Source organism: Anopheles arabiensis, chromosome 2 (genome assembly GCF_016920715.1).
Source record: "Anopheles arabiensis isolate DONGOLA chromosome 2, AaraD3, whole genome shotgun sequence".
NCBI classification, from domain to species: Eukaryota; Metazoa; Arthropoda; class Insecta; order Diptera; family Culicidae; genus Anopheles; species Anopheles arabiensis.
This window is the reverse complement of record NC_053517.1, coordinates 85,870,247-85,897,348: the sequence shown is the minus strand read 5'-3', so window position 1 is coordinate 85,897,348 and position 27,102 is coordinate 85,870,247. Positions and strand designations below refer to the sequence as shown.

At 43.3% G+C, this 27,102-nt stretch overlaps 1 protein-coding gene across 1 annotated transcript; it reads right to left on the bottom strand.

Moving 5' to 3' along the window:
- Window positions 1-14,503: 14,503 nt before the first annotated feature.
- Window positions 14,504-17,604, bottom strand: LOC120895806. Its single transcript, XM_040299459.1, has 6 exons — window positions 17,342-17,604; window positions 15,802-15,960; window positions 15,642-15,729; window positions 15,082-15,562; window positions 14,821-15,004; window positions 14,504-14,742 (listed from the first exon to the last, which is right to left on the bottom strand). The coding sequence occupies exons 1-6, from the start codon at window positions 17,487-17,489 to the stop codon at window positions 14,630-14,632; spliced, it is 1,173 nt and encodes a 390-aa protein (XP_040155393.1). The 5' UTR covers window positions 17,490-17,604; the 3' UTR covers window positions 14,504-14,629.
- Between the last annotated feature and the right edge of the window lie 9,498 nt (window positions 17,605-27,102).

Here is a 27,102-nt window from a genome sequence, read left to right as displayed (position 1 = left end):
ATTGAATTCAAATCAGCAGTAAAACTTATTGAAAGCATTACACATTGAGATAGATGAATCATGAGCTCCTCTATAAGTACGGGCCCGGTCTATTTTGATCAGAAAATTCCGAGGTCGTAGTGCGTGATCTGAAGCGTACCAATTGATCTTAAGAAGAAGCTCGGTAGCATCAATTTCACCTTTTATTAACTTTGTTACAAAAACTGCTTGTGCTAGCTCCCTACGTCTCTCTACCCAGAAGAAGCCGTCTAGTTTGATATGTTAGAGACTGGTCCATGTTCCACCAAAAGCTATTTTTTGTGATTTTTTTCTAAATGCGCTCAATTCGTGTGGACCAGTTGTTAGTGTGCGGATACCATGTTACAACATTGAATTCAAGTATGGACCAGACTAAGGCGACGAACAGTTGTTTTAAACAGAAAGGGTCAATAAAATCAGATGGCAGACAATGAATAAAACCAAGCTGCCGATATGCTTTGTCGATAACGTACGAATACTGTTGACGGAAGGAGAGTGACGAGTCAAGAATAGTACCGAGGTCCTTAGTTTCTATCCTACTTGGGATTACACACGAGTCAAGATCATAGTCTCGCTTAATTAGGTCTTTTTTGCGAGTAAACGCAACACTTATTGACACACAAGGATAGCGAGCACGCAGAGCACCAATTGCTAAATTTGTCTAGGCTATGCTGGAGTGTCGAGCTATACGAATTATTTCTAATAATCGCATACATCTTGATATCGTCCGCGTACATAATCAATCATTGATTTGGAAGCGCAAGTAAAAGATCATTAATAAATAGGACGAACAATAGTGGATCAATGTTACTTCCCTGTGGTACACCGGACGAACTGACGAATACGTTGGACAAGCATCTATTGATATTTACACAGTATGATCTTTAGTTTAAATATGATTTTAACCACATCGCTAGATTATCATGAAAGCCAAGCCGGCTCAGTTTCACAAGGATTATGTCATGGTTAATTCGATCAAATGCTGACATGAAATCAGTATAAATTGCATCGATCTGTGATCTTGCCATCCATTGCCGTAAGGCATTCAGACACGAACTGCTGGCTTGAACTGAAATAATTCAAGCCGCTCCTGACTTACGCTTCCTGGAAAAGAATTTCAAGTATGTTTGCTGATGCACTTAGGGAAGTTATTTTGAGATGACTAATTACATTGAACAATTGATGACAATTTGACACGTTCAATCGATTATACATTTGCCTTTTAATTTGCGTTAAAATTCTGACTACACCTTCTACAGCACTTACTGGTAACCTGCATCACTCAACGAGTTTCCCAATCTTGGCCTGAATCTATCCAGCAGAGATAAAGAACCGTACCATTCCAACACGGTGACCTACATATTCCAATCAATTTTCCATTCTTCACGCATGCTGCCGGAAACCATTTGCGGCACATCCGACTCATCCGCTGTACAGAAGCACCGGCAGCTCATCGACAGACCAAGTCCAGTCAATATCTATTATTCACTCCCAAGCAAACCTGCGTGGAATCGCTATGTATGGCTGTGTTTGTTGATGGGGGAAAGAGCGTACCATCAAAGATGGGATACACAAGATACGGTCGCACCCGTCGCACCGTCAAACCCATATCATGACTGTTTTCACAAAATGTTGACAACTCTACACCACTAATGCCAAAGTTCTTTTCCGCCCTTTTAACCAAATTCTATGCTCCACCGACGGCACGTCGGATTGCTGCCAAAAACCATAAATCACGACGCGTGTCCTTTCGTGCCCTCTTCTTCCTTTCTCTCTTTCTCTCTCATTTGCTTTCAGTCCTTCCCGTGAATGCCTGCATAGTCCTGAAAAGTAAAAGAGAGAGTGTGGAAAAGAGCTTAAATGTACGATGCCATCTCCCGACGAAAACTTATTCCATCGTGCTCGGAATGTCTTACGCCCTCGTGTCATGCTGTACCGTCCTCCCGTGCTGCCTTATGTCCTCCCTTCCCGACCCTGCCCTGCACCACAAAGCAAAGGTGGAAAATTGATCTCAAAGCTGCCCCATTCTGGTCGTTCGAACCAGTGCAAAACAATTCCAAACGCTCTGAATCACAACTTTCGAAACCATTCAAGCAGGGATCGACTTCATTGCTACGTTTGTACGTTCTACTGCTGCATGAGCTGCCATTCCCAGGAAGCTCCCCGGGCTGCTCTCCCGATCCAAAAAAAGGCAATACACAGCTCGTCCCACTAATGGTCGAATGGGTGAGCGGGAAAGATAAAAATTACTCCCCGGAAAGCAGTACGTCAAAGTCGACAGACGGATCTATCTGCCATTACCATGCTCGTTCCCGGGTAATTGAAGTAGAGCGCTGGAACATAAAGCACCGGGTGGAAACATCAAACTGCCGAGAAGGAATAAAAATAAACCACCACCCAGTCAAGTTTCTCCTCTTCACAGCATCCAGCGCCGTAACAACTTAATGAGCAGCGAAAACAAACGAATCCTTAGCGATGGTTGATACCGGCGGCGGCAGGGAGCAGATGGAAGCCGTTGCAATGGAATACATATTAATATTCTTTCCAGTGTGGGCAAACATTCCTATTCACGATCCCATGTAGTCAGGGGTTGTCCTTCCAGTGAGCAGAAATTATACCAATTCACGAAACCATTGCATGCTTGGATGGCTAGAGCCAGTGGTTCTTGGGCGGCTACCTCTTCTCCGTTCGGGGGCGAATAGAAGAACTAGTATGGAGCAGTGAAGAATAAATAGCATGATCTTTCAGTACAATGTGTAAATAAAATGGTGAATGGTGTAGAATAAAAGCCCAAAAAAGGGACATATTACATGTTGGGCTAGTAAATCGGAACCCCAACATAAACCATGCTGAATAGTAAGAGGCTAGGATGATTGTGGTTATTTATTTCGAATAAGTTCTAGGCCAATCTAAACTCCGATACAGGACGCTGGGTAGGAAAAAGTTACATTGTCCAACCAAAGAAAATTATTACACTGTGATGAAGACAGTTCTTAACCCATTTTGTTTGTGACCTTTTTGTAGCTTCTGAATCATTTCAAATCGAACTCAAATTAGACCAAGTTTATTGCAGAATCTTTATCGGAAAGAAGTTTTTGCCACTTTTAGGAACATTTTGGCTCACAAAATCAATTTGTTTATTGAAACTTGCTGATGAGCTGTTTTACTAGATACTGTGTCTGTATGGACATAGTAAAGTCTATTTATCAAAGCTTTTGAAGTGTTCTAAGTTCACAAAAAAAATATTATTAAAAGTGTAAAAAGCCAAAACCAATTCAATTGATTTAGTAAGAAATATGAATGTTCACCCTTGAATTAATGGAAAAAACATGAATCTTTGTATTTTCCAAATAAATATCATAGCTGCAACAATCATGCTTGCTAAGCCATTGCTTGCCTTGCATTAACGTTTGTTTGAAATTCAATTCCATTCGCAAGCAAGAATAAACTTCCCAAAAAACCTGTGTGGAATTTAACCTTTTAAACTAAATACTCTTTCCCACAAAATTAACTCGAAATTCAGCTTACAGTCGAAGTTCACCTCCAACACTCACAGTTTTAAATACACAATCACGCCATTTCCCTTAAAACGTGCTCTCCATTTAATCAATTACTCAATGAATAGCTGCAGCACCACTCCCCCATTAAAGCAGCCGTACAGGAAGCTACGTTGACGTTCAAAAGCGTCCCCGCTTCCATTCGCCTTGCTGTTCAGTAGAGCTTCCCGAAACCCTCCCCGAGTGTGACTTTTCTTTCCGAAGAGCCCACCCATTTACGTGCCACAATTCGAGCTTCCACGGCTTCGGGTCCGATTTGTCGGCTTCCCACACAGCCTTTCTGTTCACACCAAAAACCTCCGGCCTTACCCAACCCTTTGGCGGTGTGAAGGTGTAACTGTAACGGGTTCCAGGGTAACCAGGACTCTAATTGAAACAAATGGCTAGTGCAAAGCCTCGTCCTCTATTCGTCGTCGTCCCCGACATACCTCGCAGAAGCAGCAGCAGCAGCAGCAGTTATGAAACATTGTCACAAAATGGGCAACCGCCGGAAAGCGGAAGCTGCCAGACGACAAAAGCAAAGCGGTGGCTGCGGCATTATACTCCCTCCCCCTATTCAACGTAAATAATATATTAATAGACTTTAATTTTTCTCCCATCACTATAAATACTAATTAATTTGAGAATAATTCCATTAGATTAACTGTGCTGCCCGCTTATGCATCCGAGCGCTTTCGGCATTGTGCTGCTGCTCGGGACAGGTCCCGGTACAGGTTCAGCGAACTCCACAACCACACTCCATGTCACCCATCTTCTCCGCAAACGCTTCCACCCCTTCACCCCCTTTTTGTTGCTAACAAGCCTGCACAAAATTTGCCCCTTTACCGGAAGCACGTTCCAGCCATCAGCGACGACTTTCAGACCTTTTCCTTCCCGCGTTTTCCCGCTGCTTTTGGGTTGAGTCCACCAAAGCCTACACCGTCCGTTACGGAGCAAAGCCGTACTTCGGGGAAAGCATGGAAAGCACATACTCGAAAAGAAATTAAGGAGCGGTTACAACGAAGCATCCCACAACCGCTTTGTCCACAAGTACTCCGTGTCTCGCACGGAACGTTCCTTACGTTGGGATGATTTTTATGACGCGTTTCTTGCTTCACCGTTCCACGAAACCAATCCAGTCCTACCCAGAGAAGGTGTGAGGCGGGTGTGGAAACAAGCTTCCTCCACAACCACATCCGATAAAATTCTAATAAAAAACAATCTTTTCATCCATCGCTCCATTCGCAGGCTGGGGAACGGAACGGAAAATGTGAAATAAATTATTACCTGTGCGCCTAGCGTGCGGAAGTGCCTGGGAAGTGGATTGTGCCGGTCTCTCGGCAGTTGCATGCCGTAACAGATGCTGTAGGGAAGGGAGAGCAGAAGAGGAGAATTTTCTTTGTTTACAATTTAACCGTCTTAAATGGGTGTTTTTCGGTTTAAATCATTTATCTCTTACCGTTGAGAGGTGGCTACGTACGTAAGCAAGAGCATAAGTGTGCATATTCTGTGAAACCAAACAATGTAATTCGTTCTCGGGAACGTTTAGCAGTTGTGTCGAATTTTACCTTAAATACACGTGTCTGACAAGTAGCAACAAACAAGGAGCTCTTCTTAAAATTCCTTTCCAATAACAGAACAAGCATTTGCATCTTTTCATCTTCAAACATATTTCTACACTCATTTCTTCCATTTTTGCGTCAACTTTTAACACGAACTCGTAACCCAAAACACCTGCCATCGCTTGCTTCCTTCTTTGGTCGAGGTAACAATCCTCCGCACAGCTTTTTTTTTTGCTACAGATAAAGCACATGCCTCATATTTAACATACCTCCATTGCTCCCTCTTCACTCAAATGTCAACCTTCTTTGTTCCCTTTGGCTGGCGCAATATAAATGCTTGCCAATAATTTACGTCTCCCCAAGCGCGTGCTTCGCGCAACGCTTGCTTACATGTCTAACCACAAATCTCAGATACCGAGCCCTGAACATAAAAAACGGAATCCCACCCTCCTCCACAGGCACTACAACGGCACTCGATTAAGGATGATAAAAAGGAAAATACAGTTCACTGCCAAACCCCTTATGTGGCGGATAAGAAAGAGTGCGGTGCGCTCTGTTGGGACATGAAAATGAGTGCGGAGAGGATTTGCCCAAGTGTCCTCGTCGCCTGACGTCGAATGACGGGGCTAGCAGGCGCTAAAGCGAAAGGGGAAGAAGAAAAAAACGGAGGAATTCCATTAAATTTAGATTATGACATCACTTAATATTTCCAGATAATGATATTTTACGATACATCATTAATGACTTGGCGCGTTTTGCTTGGCAGTTGGTTGGCGTGTTTCTTTCCCTCCTTTCCATTTCTTTCTTTCTTCCCACAGCCCTGCCCCCTCACTACCCGTTCCACCCAAACGATGCCTAACCGGATGTAAACTGCTGCTTGGGTCTCGAGGACGGGTACGGCTTCCATGCTGCCAGAGTGCCCCTTCGCACACGCCACACGTCGAGTGTGATCTTCGCGAAGCCGCCGGTGTCCTCCCATCATTCCGAACAACTTCCGGGTTTCCGGTTTCGATTGCGGCACACGACCCAGACCCTTACCGCTCTACCCAAAAGGAACATATTGACTTTTATTAACGCTGTCACTGGCAGACCTGCCACAGAGCTCGTTCGGGGTGATACCTCTCCCGGGGCCTGCAATAATCGCTCCCGGATCGGTTTCCACATCGGCATGCGTCGTTTGACGCTTTTATGCATGGCTGCGTAGTGCGCGACGGTTTGACGCTTTTATCGGCAACACGGCACCGAGCGGCGCGGCAAGTTCTTACATCATCGTCCAACGAGGTTTGGAGTGTCGATATTTCTACGAGCCGCTCGTTACGCTCGATCAAAGGCCGGGCGGAATGAGTTTTTTTTTGTCTGTGTGTGAGTGCTGTTTTGCTTTGGTTATTCTCAATATCTATCACATAGACTCTTTCATTCTGGTACTGGTAAGATAGCGATCAGAATAGGTCTTTAGCACCCCGACCTGTCGGCAGAGTGTATTGATGAGGGTTCGTTCGAGAAATGTCCGATATTTGCCGCTCAGAGGACTTGAGCTTGAAAATAAATATCGAACCCTTAGGAGAAGCTTTCGGGCCCATTATTGCCCCATACAGATGGGCCATCTTTAAAGCCAAACAGGAGTTTATGATTATCAAACACACACACACACACACACACACACACACACACACACACACACACACACACACACACACACACACACACACACACACACACACACACACACACACACACACACACACACACACACACACACACACACACACACACACACACACACACACACACACACACTCTTCTAAATCTGTGCCACTTGTTAAATCGATTTTCTTGGTCACTTGTGTTTTATCTGCTGTCCGTCTTTTTGGATATCGATTAAACATGTCCATCATAGTGAGAGAAAAACTGCAGAAAGGATACGATGTATGAAACTCAGTTCATTGATCGCTCTCACACTCTATATTTGATGGAGTACTGTTTTTCATTCTGTCCATCATCATTATTTCCAGACGCTTGTTACTATTTGGATTTATAAAGAATAAGCATTTTACTGTTTTCATCACTCTATTTTAAGCAACCAAGTAAAGTCTATCGGCGTGTCATGCCTTTCAAACAGCAATTGAATCTAGCAGCAGTCATCTGCAATCACCATCCCTGTTAGTCAAATGGGTGATAGTTTGGCCTACTATTTGCCACCTTTAAGCCACCTTTAAGTACTAAATGCAACAACATAAAATAGGCCCCGTCGGCTGTTGCGCCCAGCATACATAAAAGTGCGTCCATATATGCCAGTAGTAGCCCAGGTGAGGGACCCTCATATTCGAGTAAGGCCCCATGTACTCCAACTATCATTCCAAATAAACATAGAACAAAACTGGTTTGAGTTTGTACATGATAACCAAAAAAAACTTCTGTTTGTCTGTAGTAAGTAAGTAAGTCTGTAAAAAAGTAAGACTGAAATGTCTATTTTTTAGCTCATACCATCAAAGGGACCCTTGAAACACAAACCAAAATGCCGGGGGACATTGTCCGTACTCACTGGTGTAATTTTGATTGGGTATGGAACGTATTAGACGCGCCATCAGGCTCGAGCGTGATGGTTCATGTAATGATATTGTAATAAGTAGATTCTAATGCCAAATTATGTCTATATTCAATGAGCTCCACACCTCATTATCAAACCTCTAACACCAGTCTACCGCCATTCCCTCCAACAACAATACAATAAAGTATCCACCACCAATAACAACACAACATGCACCGGAACCGGTCCACCATTATTACCAGCCTCATTAAGAACCACAACAGTGCCATTACCTTCCCGAGGATATTTTCTTTTCTGTTTACAGCAGTTCAAACACGTTCCATGCATTAAACAAACGAACAAACGGGAGTAGTTGTGGTGGCCTCTCACAACTACTCCCTCCCCCACATACCTCAAAGGGGTCACAACCTCATTGGCAACCGCCCTTCCCCATTTCCGATATCGAAGCCCAACAAATCCGTTTGCGTCAGTGCGATAATGACGCTAGTGGGTAGTGCGCTCCGGTGCGAATGAATGAACAACCGCTAGCCGCTCCTCACACCGTGCATCGGACGCTTCCGGCCAACAACAACAAAAAACCATAACCACACATACACACACACAATCACACATTCCTTCAGCGTTTCCCGGTACCGGAAGACAAAGAAAAGCTTCGATAATTACGATTGACACTTCATAAAGTATTCAACGGTATGGTACACCGTTACGCTTCCTGTACCGTCCCGCACAACGTGTCTCTAGGCGAGTTGAAGGCATTGAAAAGGGGAGGAATGAAAACGGTTTGCCCGAAGGGCTTTGATATTGTATACGCCCGTGCACCGAGAGACGCAAGGTCGTATGGTGGAAAACGCTTTGAAGCATCCTTTCGACAGGTTCCCGTTTGTAAGGACAATGGTGCCTGCCCCGCCCGTGTAAGAATGCGTCTTTGTACTCGGTGCTTTCTTTCTTCTGCTTCAGTTCCATCACCACCCTTGCCGAAGAGTGGAATTGGCACCGAAATGAGTGGCCATAGACTCAGCGCTTTAATGCACGTCCAATTAGATAAGCACGTTCGTAGCGAAGGCTCAGCGGACGCCGGCAATTGACAGCGAATGCATGCCAGTTAGGAGCGCCTTTTCAAGAACAAATTTCCACAAATGAGTGCTCGTCACGGGAAATGAGCGTGGCGAAATGTGGCCCCCAGTATCATATGACCCATCCTGCATTGATTACTGTAACGCCTGCTGCAACGAAGAAGCATCGTTCGATGCGGGGTTTGTGTCCGCCCTTCATGTATGTGTGCATGCTGCAGCCAGATACGCGTTGTTGTTTTTTTATCCTTTTACGTCTCCCTAACCAAACTACAAGTAAACGAGAACCATTCAACCATCGCCGAGGACGAACACATCATCCAGGCAAACATTTGTGGCTCCGTTCACCCATTCGCGTCACGTCTGGATCGATTGGTTTGGGTGGTTGTTGTTCTGGCTGGTACAGCACCAAAACGTTCTATCAAACCGATTGCCAGCAGTCCCCAGGAACACACATACACATCGGGTATCGTGTGAACATTCGGGCCGCTTCTGGGTAGCCGGCTGCGATTGTGTTCGAAATCAAATTAAATTGCTCTTTCTGCTGTCGGCCGGTTGGGACCAGAGCCTCAGGGTTGTCGCTTGCCAAAAACACGGAAGAAAAAACAAGAACACTCCTTCTGCTCTGTTCCTCCCACCACTGTAAGCTTTGTAAGCGTCGTCCGATGGCAAAAAAGATGCTACAAAACTCGATCTCAGATGTTTCTTTTTTGGGAACCCGAATTCCTGGGTTAGCATACATGCAACAGTATCAACCATAGCGGGTGCTCCCGGATACAGAACGAAGCATCAAACACCCACCCCATCATATGACATACACTCAATGTGCAATGACATTTAGGTGCTGATTCATGCAAAAATCAGGTGCTTGCATGTGCTTTCCAAGCACTCCAATGGTTCTCGAATGGTTCTCGTTCGACCGGAAGGTACGATTTCTTGCCAGATGCTACCGTTACTGCCCAGCGTTACTGGTCAAGGTAACAAACACGAACGAAACTATAACCATACTTGATACCGACTTTCAGCAGCGGTAAAAAGGTGGAAATGGTAAATGGACTAAGTGCTGATAGGTGACATTTTACATTTCCCAACCAATCAAAGCACCAATCGAAGGTGGATGTGCTGAAGGGTGCTAAATTTGTTTCCGGATAATCAAGTGATTCATTTAAACGATTTTTTTGTTGTATGTTTACCGTGAAAAGATTTAAGATATTTTGTTTTTAAATATGTAATTATCGAAGTCAGCAAAAAGAGAAGGGAAAAGTAAGAAAGTGGTCCAATTTGACATGTAATTTCCCTTCCATCTGGTGATTGATCCTCCGGGCAATGGTCAATGTATATGTACAAGTTGACTATTTACTGTCTAAGTTTAACAGCTTCATCATAATAATTTAAGAAATTTCCATTTAAATACAATGTTTGAAGTTGGTAAGGATTTCAGAGAGTGGATAACAGACGAACACGTTACAATAGGTTATAATAAATGAACTTGAAGGTGGATTACATTGGTGGCGATCTGGGCAGAGAGAGAGAGTCCATCAGCAGCCGGCGTTATTTGTAGTCATTATATTGTTTGAAGCAATTGTAGAACTCACCACAAACTCCTATGGAATATTGGAAGGCAATTAAGTCACTTATATCCGTGTATAAAGCCGCAAGGTTCCCCCAGCAAGGTGCTAACAGTCACAAATTGAAGAAGTATTAGGAATGAAAATGTATGTCTTGTTGTCACAATAATCACAACCAATCGAATTGTTAATCCTAATGTCGGCTCCGACACGTCAACATACGAATTCTCGCATAAGATAATGCGATAGTCCCACGCACCAGTTCAACCGATCATGAGCCGACACGTTATCTTTCGGCACGTGACAACGAGCGAGTGCCTGCTTTCTGCGAGAAGCTTCTATAAAGCGATCTATCAACGAATCGATCGTTCTCTTATCGTAAAGATCAATACGTGAACGGATATTAGCGAATGTATATTTTAATTGTGAATAAACGAGTTGAGCTTCATTAGTGTGTAAGCGCTTCGCGTGGAAGTTCTGTCATCAAACGAAATACCGCTTTGTGCAAACACAATGTCCAATTGAGAGAGCAACAGTCCCAGAGCAGTTCCAGTGCTTTTTCGTGATGCTCAAGAATGCCATAACTTCTAATGTGAACTAGCTCCGCACGATTGGACAGTTTTAGGCCATTTTGAAGAGAATATTCTATTGAGATAACATTTTGGTAAAAGTCTTTGACTAATTAATAACAAAAGAATCCAAAGAAACTGAATAAAATAAAAACTACCTCCACTTTATCAAATTTTTTGAAAGTTCATCGTTTCCTCCAAGAGGTGAAGTAATTTTTCTGAAATCATGAATTTCTAAACGAAAATACATTGGGTAATATCATTTTCCAGTTTTGTTTTATCCTTCCTTTTGAAAAAAAATCATATTTTTTGTATCATACGGTATCATACCTAATATCGAACGAACCATAACTCGCTTCGAGCACCGTTTCAAACTTGTCTAGCAAATTCCTGTTTTATGTGGTCAGTATATCAATGTATTCTATTCCCCATACCACCAACCATTACTCATCCCCACTATCCTCAGCGAACGAATATCCGACTACAATAACTACCTCCAGCAGCACTTAAGTTGCGTTTGTCAAAGTTATTAGCCTACCTCCAATGCAAACCCATCCTTGCCCAATTGTGTAAACCCGAAATCCTCCATCGTTGGCTTCGATGCAACGCTGAATAGCATATGTTAATCCAATGTCATTCCATCCAACCCCGATCGAGAGCTTCTTCCGAGAGCACCGCAAGCAATGTACACTGCCAAGTACTGTCATCACTATCGCTACACTGCGGCAATCCAGTGCAAACGCGTATGGCGTGTGGTCAGAGCGTAACCACAACAACCACGGCGAGCAAACGGTGCCTTCTCTGCAGCATCACTCCTGCAACTGCTGCCTGGCTGTACTGTGTGCTGCTGCTATGTCGCGATTGGCACGAAGTTTGTTATCAACATCCGAGCCATTCAACAAACGTAATATAGCAGAGCAACTACTACTACGGCGACGCTCCTTCATTACTGCCCGTGCTGATAGCAAACAGTGCTCGACGCGGCTACCATCGTCACGAGAAGCGGCAAAGCTGCACATTAAGCGAAACTCGTTATCCCACGACAAGCGTAAACCAAGCGTGGGGTTTTGCTCGGGAACCTTCAGTGCAGTGCAGAAGCAGTAGCATTGCGCTTCAACAACATGCAGACATTTATCGACAAATCAACTTGCATACATAATCGATAAGCGGTGCGGGGTCTGCGGCTTGCACTCTTGTGTTCTCCCGGCCCAGCGTTGACAGGGACGGTTAACAAACTTTTCGGCTGACAACTATGAATATCATCTCTGATGGATTATCTCGACCGTGACGACGGGCGGTTTGCCCCAACACGAACTGCACCGCACGTACATCGATCCGTGGATGTCGAGCATCTTTCCAAATGATAATTCCATTGCTCTATCCCCGACTCTAGTCCATGGGAGGGTAAAATAAATAATCCCCATCTACGGGGGCGTACGGTGAAAAATCCATTACTCTTTGTTGGCGTAAATTATGCAACTACGCTTCACTGACTTTACCCAAAACTAAAATCCGATAAATCACAACGACAATGGATGGGTATTGTGTTGCTCAGGGGTTATGAGAAAAATGCACTTAATCCCCCGTTGAATGCAATTATTTTTCGAACTAGTGAGTTTTGTTTTCATTTCTTCAATGGACAACAACACTACGCTTTAGCTTACTTCATAGAGCAGCAACAGTCCAATCGATATGTTTTCTATTGCAGTAATTTAAATAAAATTATTACTCGACTCTGTTTCATATGTAAATAACATATGAATCAATGTTATTTGTTTTGCAATAAAAAACAACGCATCACAAATACAAAAAAAAATCCCTTTAAATCCTATTGAAAACAACTTACAAAGTAACGTCATAAAGAAACAAATACCAGCACAAAACATTAACTTATTCGAACTTGTCACATTCATTTCTTAACAAAAGCATTTCACCTCTTTGTTTTTCAGTGATTTGTAAATGAAGCTAAACCAATAGTATGTTTTGATACACTGAACCATCCCTTAAAATGCTGAAGCAATTAATTGATGGCACAACGCAAGGATAATTATCACAACAAGTATCTATAAAGTGTAACCACCATTGAGCGACCAATTGACCAAATACGACTGGATAAATAACCACAGTAATGAGCTCATAAATATCGTTTGAATTTTGCAAACCCACTACTACCATTACCCACATGCACTCGATCGGTACTAATACCAACCACACCAGCAAACCCATGCACTCTAAACATTTGTATTGCAACACAACAGGACCGGCACAGGCTTACTATTCGCCTCTCGTAGCAATTGCAATCGCTGAACATCAAGCGAAACGAACGCCAGTGCATGGTAGCTTTTTGGAGCAGCCACCGAGCTCGGCAACAGCAGCCATCCAATGCAGGTATCGACGGTATGATAGTACCATGGACTGGCAGTTTAATCTAGCCCCAATTTCCAAATCATCATTTTGACACGTACGACTCCCCGAGAACGTCACCGAACTTTGGGGAGGTGTGAATCGATCGATCCATGCCACTCGGTTTCGGTTTGACGGGCGTAGAGCTATAATCGCTGTAATGAAACACCAATTTACAGCCTCTCATCGCCATCTCGAATGACACGCACTGGTGGACACTGATAGCTGCGAGTTTGCTGTAATTGGTTCCTGTTTTCGGGACTGGATCTGCTGTCTATAATTATCCTTTTTCAAACTAGAAACATTTGTTGAAATAGATGAAGCTTTGAGCGATGATAATGCACGAAATTGAATTAACCGTCGCTTAATGCATTAGAAGAACCAATAAGCTTAGAGCATTGCCAAATAGTCTTCGTATAACTTCCAATTTCAGTGAATTGATTAATAGTAGAGCAGAAAACTGAAGAAGTTGCTTGGTTAAACAAACATTTAATAAACAAGTACATCAAAACACTATGAACTTATTGGTACTCCCAATACATTCCAAAGGTAAACTTATGGTTAATTGGGTGGAAAGAGTCAAATTTCATTATATTTCATAAATGGATTGATTGTCCACAAAAAATATGAATCATTAAGCACTAATTGTATATATCTTATACATATGATACGTAGTTATGGCATTTTATAGTTCAATAATTATTAATGATAAAGTAATTGTATTAGAAGGACGCTGTGCGCTGAACAACGGAACTGCAACGATCAGAGGCTGTTTGTTGCGGGACTTTTTGACAATCGGATCGACTCGCCAGCGCTTCTTTCGAAGAACCGCAGAGATCGCTCCCAACTAGATCGCTACTCGACGTGGAGAAACGCTGCACTTGCTTTGGCTCCTCTGATCCGTTTATTTGTATGTGCTGTGAGTTAAATGTAATTTTTGACGGTCATTAAATGAGATTAAACGATGTATATATGTAATGTATGTAATCGATTTCGCTTAAATAGGGTCACTCGCGGTCCGTGAAATTTTGATCAATACACAACAAATAACAAAACCAAAAAGTTGTTTCATCTCCGTCGTGGGCATCTGGTTAGATAGCACAATTTTATCTGCATTCATAAACTTTTCTTTATTCGGCAAAAGATTGATCAATATATTTCTTAATCCTTTCCCATCTTAACATAAACATCGGTTTTGTTACATATCAGTTATAGAAATCTTAGAAGCACTTAGTAATTATCATCTATCAACACATTCCATAACAGCTTCCATCAGTCCTTCAACCGGCATCGCTCGCGCACCTTGAATCCTTCAACTTGAACCGTATTAAAAACGTATCTCAATTTAAACAGCCTTACGCCGCACTACAAGCATTCTGGGAGTACAGTAATCGGAATCCTCGGTTAGCTACGTCCGGCGTCTCATTCCCATTGGTTACCGTGTACACGACGAACGGCCGGGCGCTTGCTGTTGGAGTGGACGGTACTGAAACGGTTAACATTTCGGCTTCGATCGTACCATCCCGCCACCCTGTCCCATACTTACACGTGACGCCCGGAAATCCAAGACCACAGAACCGATCCGCGGTCAGGCCGGTAGGGTTCGGAATAATGATGAAATCCGTCGTACAGGCCGCCCCGGTCGCACTCAGCATGGCCGAACCGAGCAGAGTTGGATCGATCACGATCGCGTTGTCGGATAGCGTAAAGGCGTATCGATCGTTTGGAGGCTTTAAACAAAAGATAGTCATAAAGATGGTAAAGCACCTATTTTAGACAGCAACTTCCAGTCCCCAAGTATCCTTACCAGAGAATAGCTAACAGAGCACTTTGCCGCGGCGGGTCGTATGCAGATCCCATAGTTTGTGTTCGCCAACTGCCGGCTGCCCCGTGCACCGATCGTGTTGAGGGCCGGATTCTCACCCAGCCCATAGTTCAGACTGCTGATCTCACCCGTCTCATCGGTGTAGTACTGCAAACACCCATTCGGTGCCCGTTCCGCACTGGCACACGCAATCTGTGACAGCTCGATGTTCCACAGCCGATTGAACGACACGTCACCGTTGGTGGCAATGCGGAGCGAGATAGGGCTGCTGCCGGCAAAATTGAGGTACAGATGTTGGCCCGTGTTTTCACCACAGATTGGCACTACGGCCGGGCTGCCACCCACGATCGTCAGTCGATCAGTCGTGCACGAACCATCGCCCGTCGGCTGGGAAAGCGTTAGCGAACGGAAGTCGATACGAAGTTGACAAATACCGCTAGAAGGGTTGACCGTAAACGTGCAGCTGAAAGGCGAAAAAAAACGAACAGTTCTCTCTTGAGTAACATACATATCCAGGGCGTCTCAGAAGCTATTGAACTTACGTTCCACCACCATTGTACGGGCCCGGGAAGCCCGAGTTTGTAAAGTATGTACTATTGAGATTCGTAGAGCCCCCGCAGGATTTCGTATCTGCCAAAATGATGGTACATGAAGGGTAAAAAAATCACAAGCCTTGCTGCTTCCGACCACTGCAATACTCACACACACAGCAGACGGCCTGATTCGTGCGGGAACTGCACGAACCGGACGCTAGGCCACCGTTGTCCTTGCACTCGCCCGCAATCAGACAGGTTCCGGATAGGCCCGAGGGTGACGTGCACGGTACGTTCGCAATACGGCCAATCGTGTAGAAGGGAAAAACTGCACCCGAAAAAAGAACAAATAAACAAACCCAAAAAACCCCATCAAAACGAAGAATTGGAGTCGATGTTTGGAACGAGTAAAACATTGTATGTGAAATAGCTCTGTACGGCAGCTATCGGAGGCTCCTGTTCATTCTAAACGTGAAATATTTCAACTCTTATCTGCCGGCACCGTAAAACAACCGCGTCCCGCCGGACTTTATGCTGAACTTGTGGGTTATATCAATGGAATGGAATGGACCTCGCTCTCACGCAGGATGATGAAAAACATTGGAACTAAAATACTAATAACTCAAAAAACGTTTACGTTAGAACCGTTCTGTGGTCTATTACAACTTTCCCCTTATCGTGACAGCGACATGCGACATCAAACATAATAAAGTCTAGTTATTTGTTATTTGTTATTTATTAATTAAAATTCAACGGACCGCAAGTGGCCCACTTGAAGCGAATTCATTTACATTAGCATAGTCACATTTCGGTCATTCATTTGTCACGCTTAGTCTTAAGTAACATAATTAACATGTAAAAGGTCGCACGACACGAATACTATTTAACAATGCGAAATTATGAAGAGAAGTTTAAAAATATGAAATAACCTTTGTTATACTGTGCGTTTTATTTGATTTGAATTTTGTCCTATAAATCCTCTTTTGAATTCGTATGCCATGTTCATATCATTGCATGCTGTTTCCAAGAGATGCATATTAACATTTCTGATGCACAGCACGCAAGCTTTATCGGGAAAATCAAATGAATTGAAAATGCTGTAACTTGAAATTCCTGTACTCACGTCACAACCACTTGTTCTGTACAAATAAATTCATCAATTCATACACATCAAAGCCATTTTCACGAATCAAGTCGAACCACAGCATGACAGTGTTATCAACCAATCGTACCCAGGGTTTTAGATCAAAAAAGTTGACTACTTTGATGGTAAAATATTGTTACGATTCATTGAAAGTGTGTCAAATATGAGTTTCAACGCACAAATCAATATTGAACTCATTATCTATTCTGAGATATTGCACATTGGTTGTTGATTGAAATGCATTTTTAATGCAGTAATAATTTATTTCCATCATTCAAAGTCCACGTGCCCCGTTTGTCTAGAGTTGACGTGTTTTTTTATATTATTTTTAAAAGCTCCATAGAACAGGCTTTCTTTGAATTGTTATGTTCAGTTCAACCTTATTACTATCATTCAGCACCACAGTCACGACACAGCAAAATATCACACCTAATCGAGAAATTAAAAAGTAGCACACTATATTCCCTTGCCAAATTTCTTCTTTTCGGGCGCCACAGATTTTTGCACCGATTTGTGCCATTTTCCACTCCATCGGACCACCATCACCATCCTTCACTCAACTCACATCTTCCACTGCGTTGCGCTCCCGCCTGCACCACATCCAGCTCGTTGCTCCCAATCACGTCCGTTACATTTGACCGTTGCTGTACGGCGCAACAGCTTCTGCTTACGTGCAGGACACTGAGACAGAAAACCACCAACCACAGGTTCATCCTTGCACTGGCGTAAGCGTAAATAATTAAATACACACACAAACGCTGGCTGTAAGACTCAGAGGGCCGTTGCCTTGCAATGCGACAAGCGCCTACAGTTGGCTCCAATCCAAGCACGGTCCCACCAATCCAATCCGAGAACGATCACAAGACTGGTGGCCACACAATGTTGCCGTTCGGTGCGCAGTGTCTTGGAGCTTCCGACTCGTTCCGCTCCGGAAACGAACGAAGGCGCTAATTTCCACTCCCGTGTGCGTGTGAAACGTTTACGTTCAGGTCAGTTATCGCAGGGCAAGAGAGAAGTCGTACGAGTTACCTATACGAGTTCTTTTTATCTACGAAGCAATATGAAGACGTTAAGATCGCACCAATCGTTCCGTTTTCTTCCCCACATCCGCCAAGAGCAACGGTTTAGAATATGAATCGAGTACGGCGAAACGCATGATTGATGGACTTTCTTTTTTCACGCGTCCGAACGGAGAGTGAAAACACACATTCCCTCCCTCACGGGGAAGGTGTCTCGGCGTGTTTGCACGACCGATTAGCTAAACTGCCGACGGTGCTCTTGCGACGATTCCATCCATGAATGTGGGTCACTTGGGCTCTAGATTTAGAGCAGTTCAAGTCATCTCCAGTACCTGCATACGTCACACCATGACTGCGGTGGTACTGGAGTGCATCTTGAACGGTTTCAATCGCTTATCTCCAACACCAGCAAATATACTAAGCTCATACCATAAAAAGTTCAGTTGATTATTCTCAAACATTTGTGCATGACAATCTCTTCCTTCTCAATAGTCATGCGCCTTATCTTTACATCTTCCAGTCGATTGGACACATCATTCTAAAAACCAGTCCTGATGTTCTTTCTACGCACTTTTCTATTCAATTATTGTCGTCTTCAACAATTGCGAGAACATTTTGCAAACGTATCAGTTTTTTTCCAATGAAGATAATTGATTTTAGATAACCGCTTTATGTTTTGCTTTGCGTCACATATATAGCTTTTCTATGCTTTATTTTATTCGCCACAACGGTGTCCTAAAGGCCTCTTTTTCTCAAAGTCATCATTTTGATACGTTTGCTGAATGGCTATGTTAACCAACAAAAAAAACTCCATAAAAATAATACCTCCATCCTCGAATATGATGTGTTGGGGAAAGTGAAAAGAAGTATATTTCGATTCGAGAACAACAGTAGCACACACGCAAATGTGTCAAGAAAAGGCCACAATATGCGTTCAAATCATACTCCACACTGCCCACAACCGCCAACCACCGAGAGCACACGGCCAAAAAGGCATCAAATTTAGAAGTCAGCATAAACCAGCATCCCTACCTCTACCACCAGTACTACGGCCACCTGCAGGGAGTTTATTTGTTTTGATCTCATACGCCATAAATACACTCTCACAATGGTGGTCTCATGAAATACACTTACCTTTCCTAGTTATGCCCTCCCATCACTGCCACTTGCCACTACCGGGAAATTCTCACCCAAAACACACACACACACACACACACACACACACACATGTGTATGTATACCGAACCTGCACGCTTCCGTTTAAACGATATTATGAAGCAAAAGAAAACGAAAACGGAAGGGACTTGGTACGGATCCTGCTAATCCACTTGATGGGATTCTATATTTCATGGACGGATTGGTGGTAGGGTTTTTATGGCATGCTTCGCGTTGCGTCGTCTGCACAGTGCCCTTCTTACTTGCGAGTAAACCCTACTTCTTCCCTCTTTCTCACTCTCTTTCTTCCTGTGTAATGGGAGAAAGCTTGGTGCTTTTTTTGGTACGGCGCTGTTCGCCTTTACCACCATTACCGCAACACCACGGTAAACATCTTAAAATGTTTCAATGTGTTTTAAACGGGGTTTTACTGTTTATCTTGCCCGTCTCATAAATATTGCAGATTGGAAATTTAGGTGTTAAACGGTTTCATCTTTTCGGGGAGTGAATTGGAAATGTTCTTTTTTTCGGGATACACTTGATGCAACAGTGTGAAACAAGCCACCAATCGATGTACTCAATGGTCTGCAGAGCTATATTCTACTGCAATAAATTTCAATTTTCCATATTTCTCAAAATAAATCATTTTAAATTACACGAATAACATCCTTTAAAATGCTTTTAAGGACAGATAATGGTTAAAGTATGAACGTTTGATTCGAAAGGGTTTGCAAGTAGTATCTGAAAACAGAACCCATATCAATTGACAACCCTTAGAACCATATCAACCAGAACCATATCAACATCTGGATCCAAATTTAAGATCAATGGCGTAGTTTGGGAGTAACTGGAAAAAAATATGCTCACAATATCTTCATCATGAACGGAAAAAATTGAGAACATTGTTCGTTTTGGAGATCCCATATCTATGAAACTTTTTCTTCTTCTTCTTCTTCTTCTTTGGCTCAACAACCGATGTCGGTCAAGGCCTGCCTGTACCCACTTCTGGGCTTTGGCTTTTAGTGACTAATTGATTCCCCCCCACAGCAGGATAGTCAGTCCTACGTATGGCGGCGCGATCTTTTTGGGGATTGAACCCATGACGGGCATGTTGTTAAGTCGTACGAGTTGACGACTGTACAACGAGACCGGATGAAACTTTTTACTATTAGTCATTCAGCCCCAGCATTTTCTTGAAGCCGCACCTGAGGGAGACAATTATCTTAGGGAGACTGATACTATATGAAAGAATGTAACGAAACTGTTTAAAAAAACATATATAAAAATCAATGCATCTTAAAAAAACAACAACTTACATATATTTTACTGTATGAGTTTTGAATAGATACTCCGGGTGACTCCTCTCAATCTAAAGCTTAGACTTATGGTGTAATAGACTCACCTTCTTCAAAAGAAACGATTCTTCAACCACATCCAGTTTCTGCTCTCTATCTATAATATATTCCCGAATCCTTGTTACCTTAACCCGTAACTACTCATTGAAGCATATCAGCCATAGATTTTCTTTTATTTTTTTGTTGGTCTTAGCACTAATCCTGAACCCATAGCAAGCTTGAAAATGATCTTGAGTTAATACTGGTTCAGCAACTGATTACAAACCCATACCGCTCCTGAACTGATCCAAAGCTCTGTTGTCAAGAAACAGATCCTAAACCCATGCCAGTCTAGGAACTGATCATGTACCCATAATGATCCTGGAACTGAACTCAACCCTACATCAGTCTTGGAACTTATGCTAAGTCCATTTCTATGTTGGAACTGATCCTGAAGCAGTACAATTTCCTGAACTGATTTCCTGAAGTCTCATAAAGCGATCCTGAATCTCTCAATTATTATTTATTTATGATGGCCCAAGACCGGTACATAAACCGGTTTCTGTCGAAAATCCATTTTTGAGACCGATACAATATCTGCTCTGATCCAGCAACCGATTCCGATAGCATACTGGTCAACGATCCAATCTCGATAGCAGTAAATTGAAAAATTTCAGAAATGGAAATTTCAGAAATGTAATGCGTGTTACTTCATACGACTATTTTCAAAATGAGTATAGTCCTTCCAAACTTCTTTAGAAAATTGCCATTAAATCGTTGTATTACCAATACAGAATTTGCGTTGTACTTACCACTGACCCTCAATCGTACCAAAACACGCCACCGGTATGCGACACAACTGTTTGCAAAAACAACCAAAGGACCAAAGCTTTCTCTCTATCTCTCTCTCTCTCTCTCTCTCTCAGACAGCAACAGTGAAATGTTGCACGCAACACGAGGTATGGCCCTTCCATTTATCTGGCTCTGACCCACCCCTGTCTTACGCAGTCGAATGACAATTCCCAATCACCCTACCCTTTACCCTATCCCAACGGGGACCGCCTCTTGAACTCTTGTGACCGCACAGATACAGAAAGCACGAGCGAAAGTGTGACACCACCGCACCCCGGCCACAGCTTACCTTTACGCCCGGGATGACTTCGAAAGCCATTCAATTAAGCTAAATGTAATGAAAATGCTCTACCAAACTAGAGCTCGGTGCTTACTCTACTTAATTATATGCCATTTGGAATGTCCAAACCCAGTACGGACCCCGTGCGGAGTGTGGCAGCAGTGGCGAAAGGACTGAGAAGGGGAATCACACAGCGATGAAACGGCGATTTCGAAGCACGAACCAATACACTGCAGTTCCATTCCGTTCTGTACGCAGCAGCAGCAGCAGCAGCAGCCGCTCGGGCTCTCTACAAAGCCAACACCGGATTTGTGTCTCTGATCCTCCGGTCTCAAGCACTTGTCAAGCGAAACAGGATTCGTACGCTGGGCGGAAGCATGCCGGGTACGGTTGGGTTGCAAAAACGCGAGCACACCACAGCCGTCCACACCGGCTTGACTCTGGGAAGTGCTTTGGCTGTCGCTTCGTTCGGTTTGGCTTTTCGGCGTGTGATTTTGTTGGCACATTTACACTCTAACACTTCGCACCAGCCAGCTCTCCTGGCTCGACCGCCCCATCTCTCTGTCGCATGGATCGTTTCAGTAAATTAGAATCATGTTTGCCGAGCAACAATTACTCACAAAATCATTCCCACGCTCTGGCGCGCTGGCAAGCGCTTTCGAGTTTTGTGCGTTGTGCCCTTCACTTGGATGCTGAAGGATCAGTGCTTCAAGAAGATATACTGATACCATCGCCATAGCCCGGTACCGATCAAGGCGAAATTATGTAATGATAATCTGCTTACAGAGCAGAGCGCAGAACGACGAACGGCGACAAACAGCACGGACAGAGGTGACATCCGAGCAGCAAGCAGAGTGCCCCCTCACGTTCGCCCCATCATTGGTAGCAGACGCTCATTTCATCAAGCGTACGGTTAACACACCGGCTTGTTTGCATATGCTTCTCATGCTCGTCCACTGTGGTCCTTGCTCTAGTCTCCAGCGAAGGAAAACACACTCTCCGTGTTCGTACAACACACAGCCATTGTTTGTATCATTTCATCAACCAATTCGGCCGGCTGGTTTACCGAACCAAAGAGTGACAAGCTACGTGGGCTTAAGTGGATGCCGTTTTGCCAAAGATTTATCTCAATTGAAACAACACGCTGGACCAGGAGCAGTGTCGCATACAGTATAGTACTGGAAAGTTTCTTCTTATATGCTAAGCTTTAGGAGGTCTCCTCATAACTTGTTTTTAGATGATAATTGTAATAAAATAAATTAATTAATTCAACAACAAAAACCAAACCGAACAAAAACGAAATTTCACGATATCACAATTTATGCGCCTACATCCGCCCATTGCTGCCAGCAAACTACATTAATCATAGATGTGAAAACTCCCAGGCATACCAAGCGGTAATAATGACATGGTCATTTCCAAAATCAAACCTAAAAGCACCCAAGCACGGGTGATTCATTCCCTTTGTTTCGAACGCGCTGTAAATCTTTCGAACCTACATCAACGACAGCGCCGCAATTATGACGGCTACAGTTTGCCAGTACGGGTACTTTAGGACGCGGCAGGCAAACCCATTTCAACGGTGAGACATCTACAAACACACACACACACACAAAACACACACACACAAAAACACCCATTGCTCTTTGTGTCATTTTTCCAGTTTAGGTTCCAAGTTATTTCCGTTCCTCTTTTTTGTTGTTACTCTCGAGCTTTCACATCTCGATCTAAGTGAATTACTTCTCCTTTTTTTGTGCTGTCGTTTCTGTTGCTGCTACTACCGGTTTGTCTATCAATTTTAAAAACACACCCCATGCCCACGCCCTGTCGAGAATGATTAACCAAATTTGGATAATTAACGGAAACTCAATTAAAGAACCCCTTGGGGAACTTTACGGGTGCACTGAACCAGTCTGTCCCACCAGTCTTGTGCGAAACAATAAGCATCGGTATGACAAAAAAATGCGCTCGTGTGTTTTTGCCCTGGTCTGTACAGCAAGCAGCTCCGTCTTACTTGTACAACAGCACATCTTGTAGTCAAAAATAAATTGTAAATTAAATTAAATTAATGTATCATAAGGGGAAAGATACGATGAAGGTTAACACAAGAACTTGGATACAAATAGAAACATTCAGCTACATTTGTTGACTTGCACACGATAACGAAAGAGCGTGGCACTGGTGCACCAAACCAAGAAGCTACGCGTTAATCGAGTTTACACAGCCAGCAAATTGTTTCTGTTGTTTCTCAGGTCTGATTGTTTCGAAGGAAATGGCTTGTATTCTACTCCGACGTTTAGCAGATTACGTTTTCATTCTTGCGCTACTATCATCTTGAGTTAAAAAAACGCAAAAGATAATTTGTGTTTTTGCTTGCGTTATCTGTTTTATGAAAAGGATTCATGCTTTCATTTCTTCAATTTGTAACTCTCGATGAGTGCTAGATATGTGTTGTAGAAATGAAGGTTATATTATTTCGAAATTTGGACACGTATGGCTTGTTTTGCATACAATATTTACTAACTAACATTGATTCAATTGATCTAGATTTGAGAAATGAACGAGAATTTGCTATAATTTAACTCAAAACAGACGAAGGCGCGAGACCGTGAGAGGTTTCGAGCACTCCTGAGCCAGGTCAAGTAAGTAAGTAAGCAAATAACTCTTACTAAGTAAGTAAGTAAGTAAGTAAGTAAGTAAGTAAGTGACTCAAAACATTGCAAAAATCGGGAAACTTAACGATATTTCATACATTTTCGAGCTCGAGTTATGATTCATATTTAGAACAGCATCGAAATATTGTCAATAATCGTCATAAATGTTCGTCAATTTTCTAGTTTTAGAGAAATTTTAAAGGTCCTGCCATCCGATCCTGAATGTTGGCGAACGTAGTTATGTTGGCGACAGCCGAGTATGAGTGCATTTGTCTCTTCGTATCCTACCATGCGTTTATACATACCAAGAAATGTAACTACGTAAAGCGCGGTAAAATAGCCTAAATCAACATGGCTGATAAATTTTATCTGGCTCAATATCTGGTGAAATGATAAACAACATATATTTATTTATAGGGACACTAGGATCTACTAGAGCAGTGTTTTTCAACCTTTTTGCAGCTTTTCCCCTATGTAGGGTGCATGTGGGATTGCATTCCCCCTTACAAGTTTCTGAGCGGAGGAGAACGTGGCAATCCATGGTATTTAGTGATATTTTGATCCAATTGAACGGTTGAAAACCACTGTACTAGCCACTTTTCACTGGTTCATTTTCCTATGCATTTCACTCGGTGTTGCCGTGGGGTTAGTTTATCATATTACACTGTTTTTCATGTAAGTTTCCAATGTAAACAGCTTTATTCACGGTGTGCGAGATATTTTTCAACATTTCATATGTTTCTGGCAGCAGTGCTGTTGAAAAACTTCTATCATTGGAACATGACTAGGAAAAAAGGTAAAAATCAATAGTATGGGCTGAAAACACCACAATGAGTCAGGTTTCATTGCTGGTATACAAATTTTATTCAAAAACTTAATATAGCTCTAACTCCAAATTCACTAACAAAAACATTACTTGCTAAACAACACAATGTACTTGCACATTTTAAGCCATTAGGAATTATCAAACAGCAACAAAAAGCATCAAAATCACCTTCATTTACTGTTTTCATCCATCTTACCGTCAGCCAACAGCACACTCACGATGAATAATGATGACAAATAGCTACATCACAAAGCGACGACCCACAAAAAAGGGCCCCCTAAAAGATACTACCTTAAGACGGGATGTTTTGTGTATTCTCCTTTTATGAACAATTTTCTTTGCAGCAAACCAACAAAAAATGCTAATTTTCAACCTGATCCCCTTTGAACAGGTCAGCCGGCGGAAGCGTCAGCGAGTCGGTATGTGCGTATGTCGAGGGTAGATCAACCTCGGTAATCCCGCTATTAGTTTATTGACATTTTTACTTTTTCGCACGCCTAACTTTTTCATAATTTCTAATCTTCCTTTGTGGCGGACGTCATCAAAGCAAAAACTTGCGCGAATAACCCAACAGCAGAAGGAGAAGAAAAAAAACATCATGATCTATACACATCAAGCGCCGTACTTCGTTGGGGTATTGTTTTTTTTTTTTTTTTTTTTTTTTGGCGGAGGTCCGTTTTTATTCACCTGCTTTAATCCCAGATCACTCACGCTCGAGCAGTGTGGGTGCCCACTGACTGGCCGGACACCCGACAGTCTGCCCAGTCTTGTAAAGCCATCGCCACGAACCGTTTATTTCAATCACCAGATCCGGCGCTGTATCCGTGCTGCGCACACACACACACCCATACAGTAGCACGGTACATACACCGCTGGCAGCCGGCCAAGTACACGATTTAAGGACCAATTTGCCCAAAACCGTCCACGTGCCCAGGAAGCCCTTTGCCGTAAAGCCTTTTACGCCACAAAGGCTGTTCGTTCGGTTGTTCGTCAAAAAAAAAGCATCACGAAACACACGAAGAGAAGGTGTAAATGGGACTCGATGTGACCCAGCGGAGGCACCCGGTCACGTTCGGTGGCCGAGTCACGGACAGGATCAAAATCAGCCACACCACGTTTCGTGCCTGGTCTACCATCACCGACCTGCTTGTCTTCCCTTGTGCCGGCCTCTCGCGCCGCATCACTTTCGGCTTGTAATCATGAAAATTAAATTTATTCAAATTAAGAGCACTAAAGTTTGCGCCACCCCGCAGTGTGTACCGCATGGACGGACGGACAGACCTCTCATACCTCTTTCATTCTCTCTTCAGCGTTCGTGCCGTTTGTTTCGCTTTTGTTTAAAGCTAAAATTTGTCCTGCGCTTCGCTTGAAAAATGCGCCATAAAACCGGCTAGCTCACTGCCCTGGCCAGGTGTGCCCCAGCTTGCAGACTGCGTGTGCCTTTCTTCCTTTTTTTGCTACCACCATCGTAAAACCTTCGATACCGTCTCAACCGGAAGCGGCCAGCCTAACTTTGAACGCCACGGTCATTATGCTCGCTGTCATTGTCGCTGTCGCCTGGCACCGACAAAGTACCGGGCGGCAAAAATGTCATCACGCAGACAACGCAGAGCTTATTCCCACTGGCGGGAAATGCGAGGACGACCACCACCACCACCACCACCATCATGCTCCAGTTTGCTTCACGGGAAAAGTTTACCCACGTAAACGAAGAATAGAGAATGTTCTCTTTTTTCGGTCACTTTTCCCGTTGCTCAATCCGTCTTCACACGGCGGTGTTCCTGCAGTCTGAGCTCACTGCTAGCCACAACCGCAGTACTTAAGTAAGCGTGGGTATGGTAATACTACGTCCAAAGCTGTACGGAAGCGAAAGTTTTGGGCCCGCTGTTCACAAGTGCAAAGTGCTCTCGTAGGGCTAATTTGGATGTGCATATAAATTTTGCCAGCGACTAGCCTAGACTGCGGTGAATTGAAAGAAGGTATCTTTGCTGTGAGGGGTGATTTTAACTTTTCGTATCGATTAAATTGGATGTAGGAATTATAGGGATAACAGTGTCTGTATAAATAGATAAGAAATGCTTAAGTTGGAAACCTTTATTAATTACTGTAGTATGTTTAGACGATTTGATTGATGACACGATCATTTACTTCTAAATAGAAATGAAAAGAGTTCACCAGTAAGCTTGATTTAAATACCAGAATAACA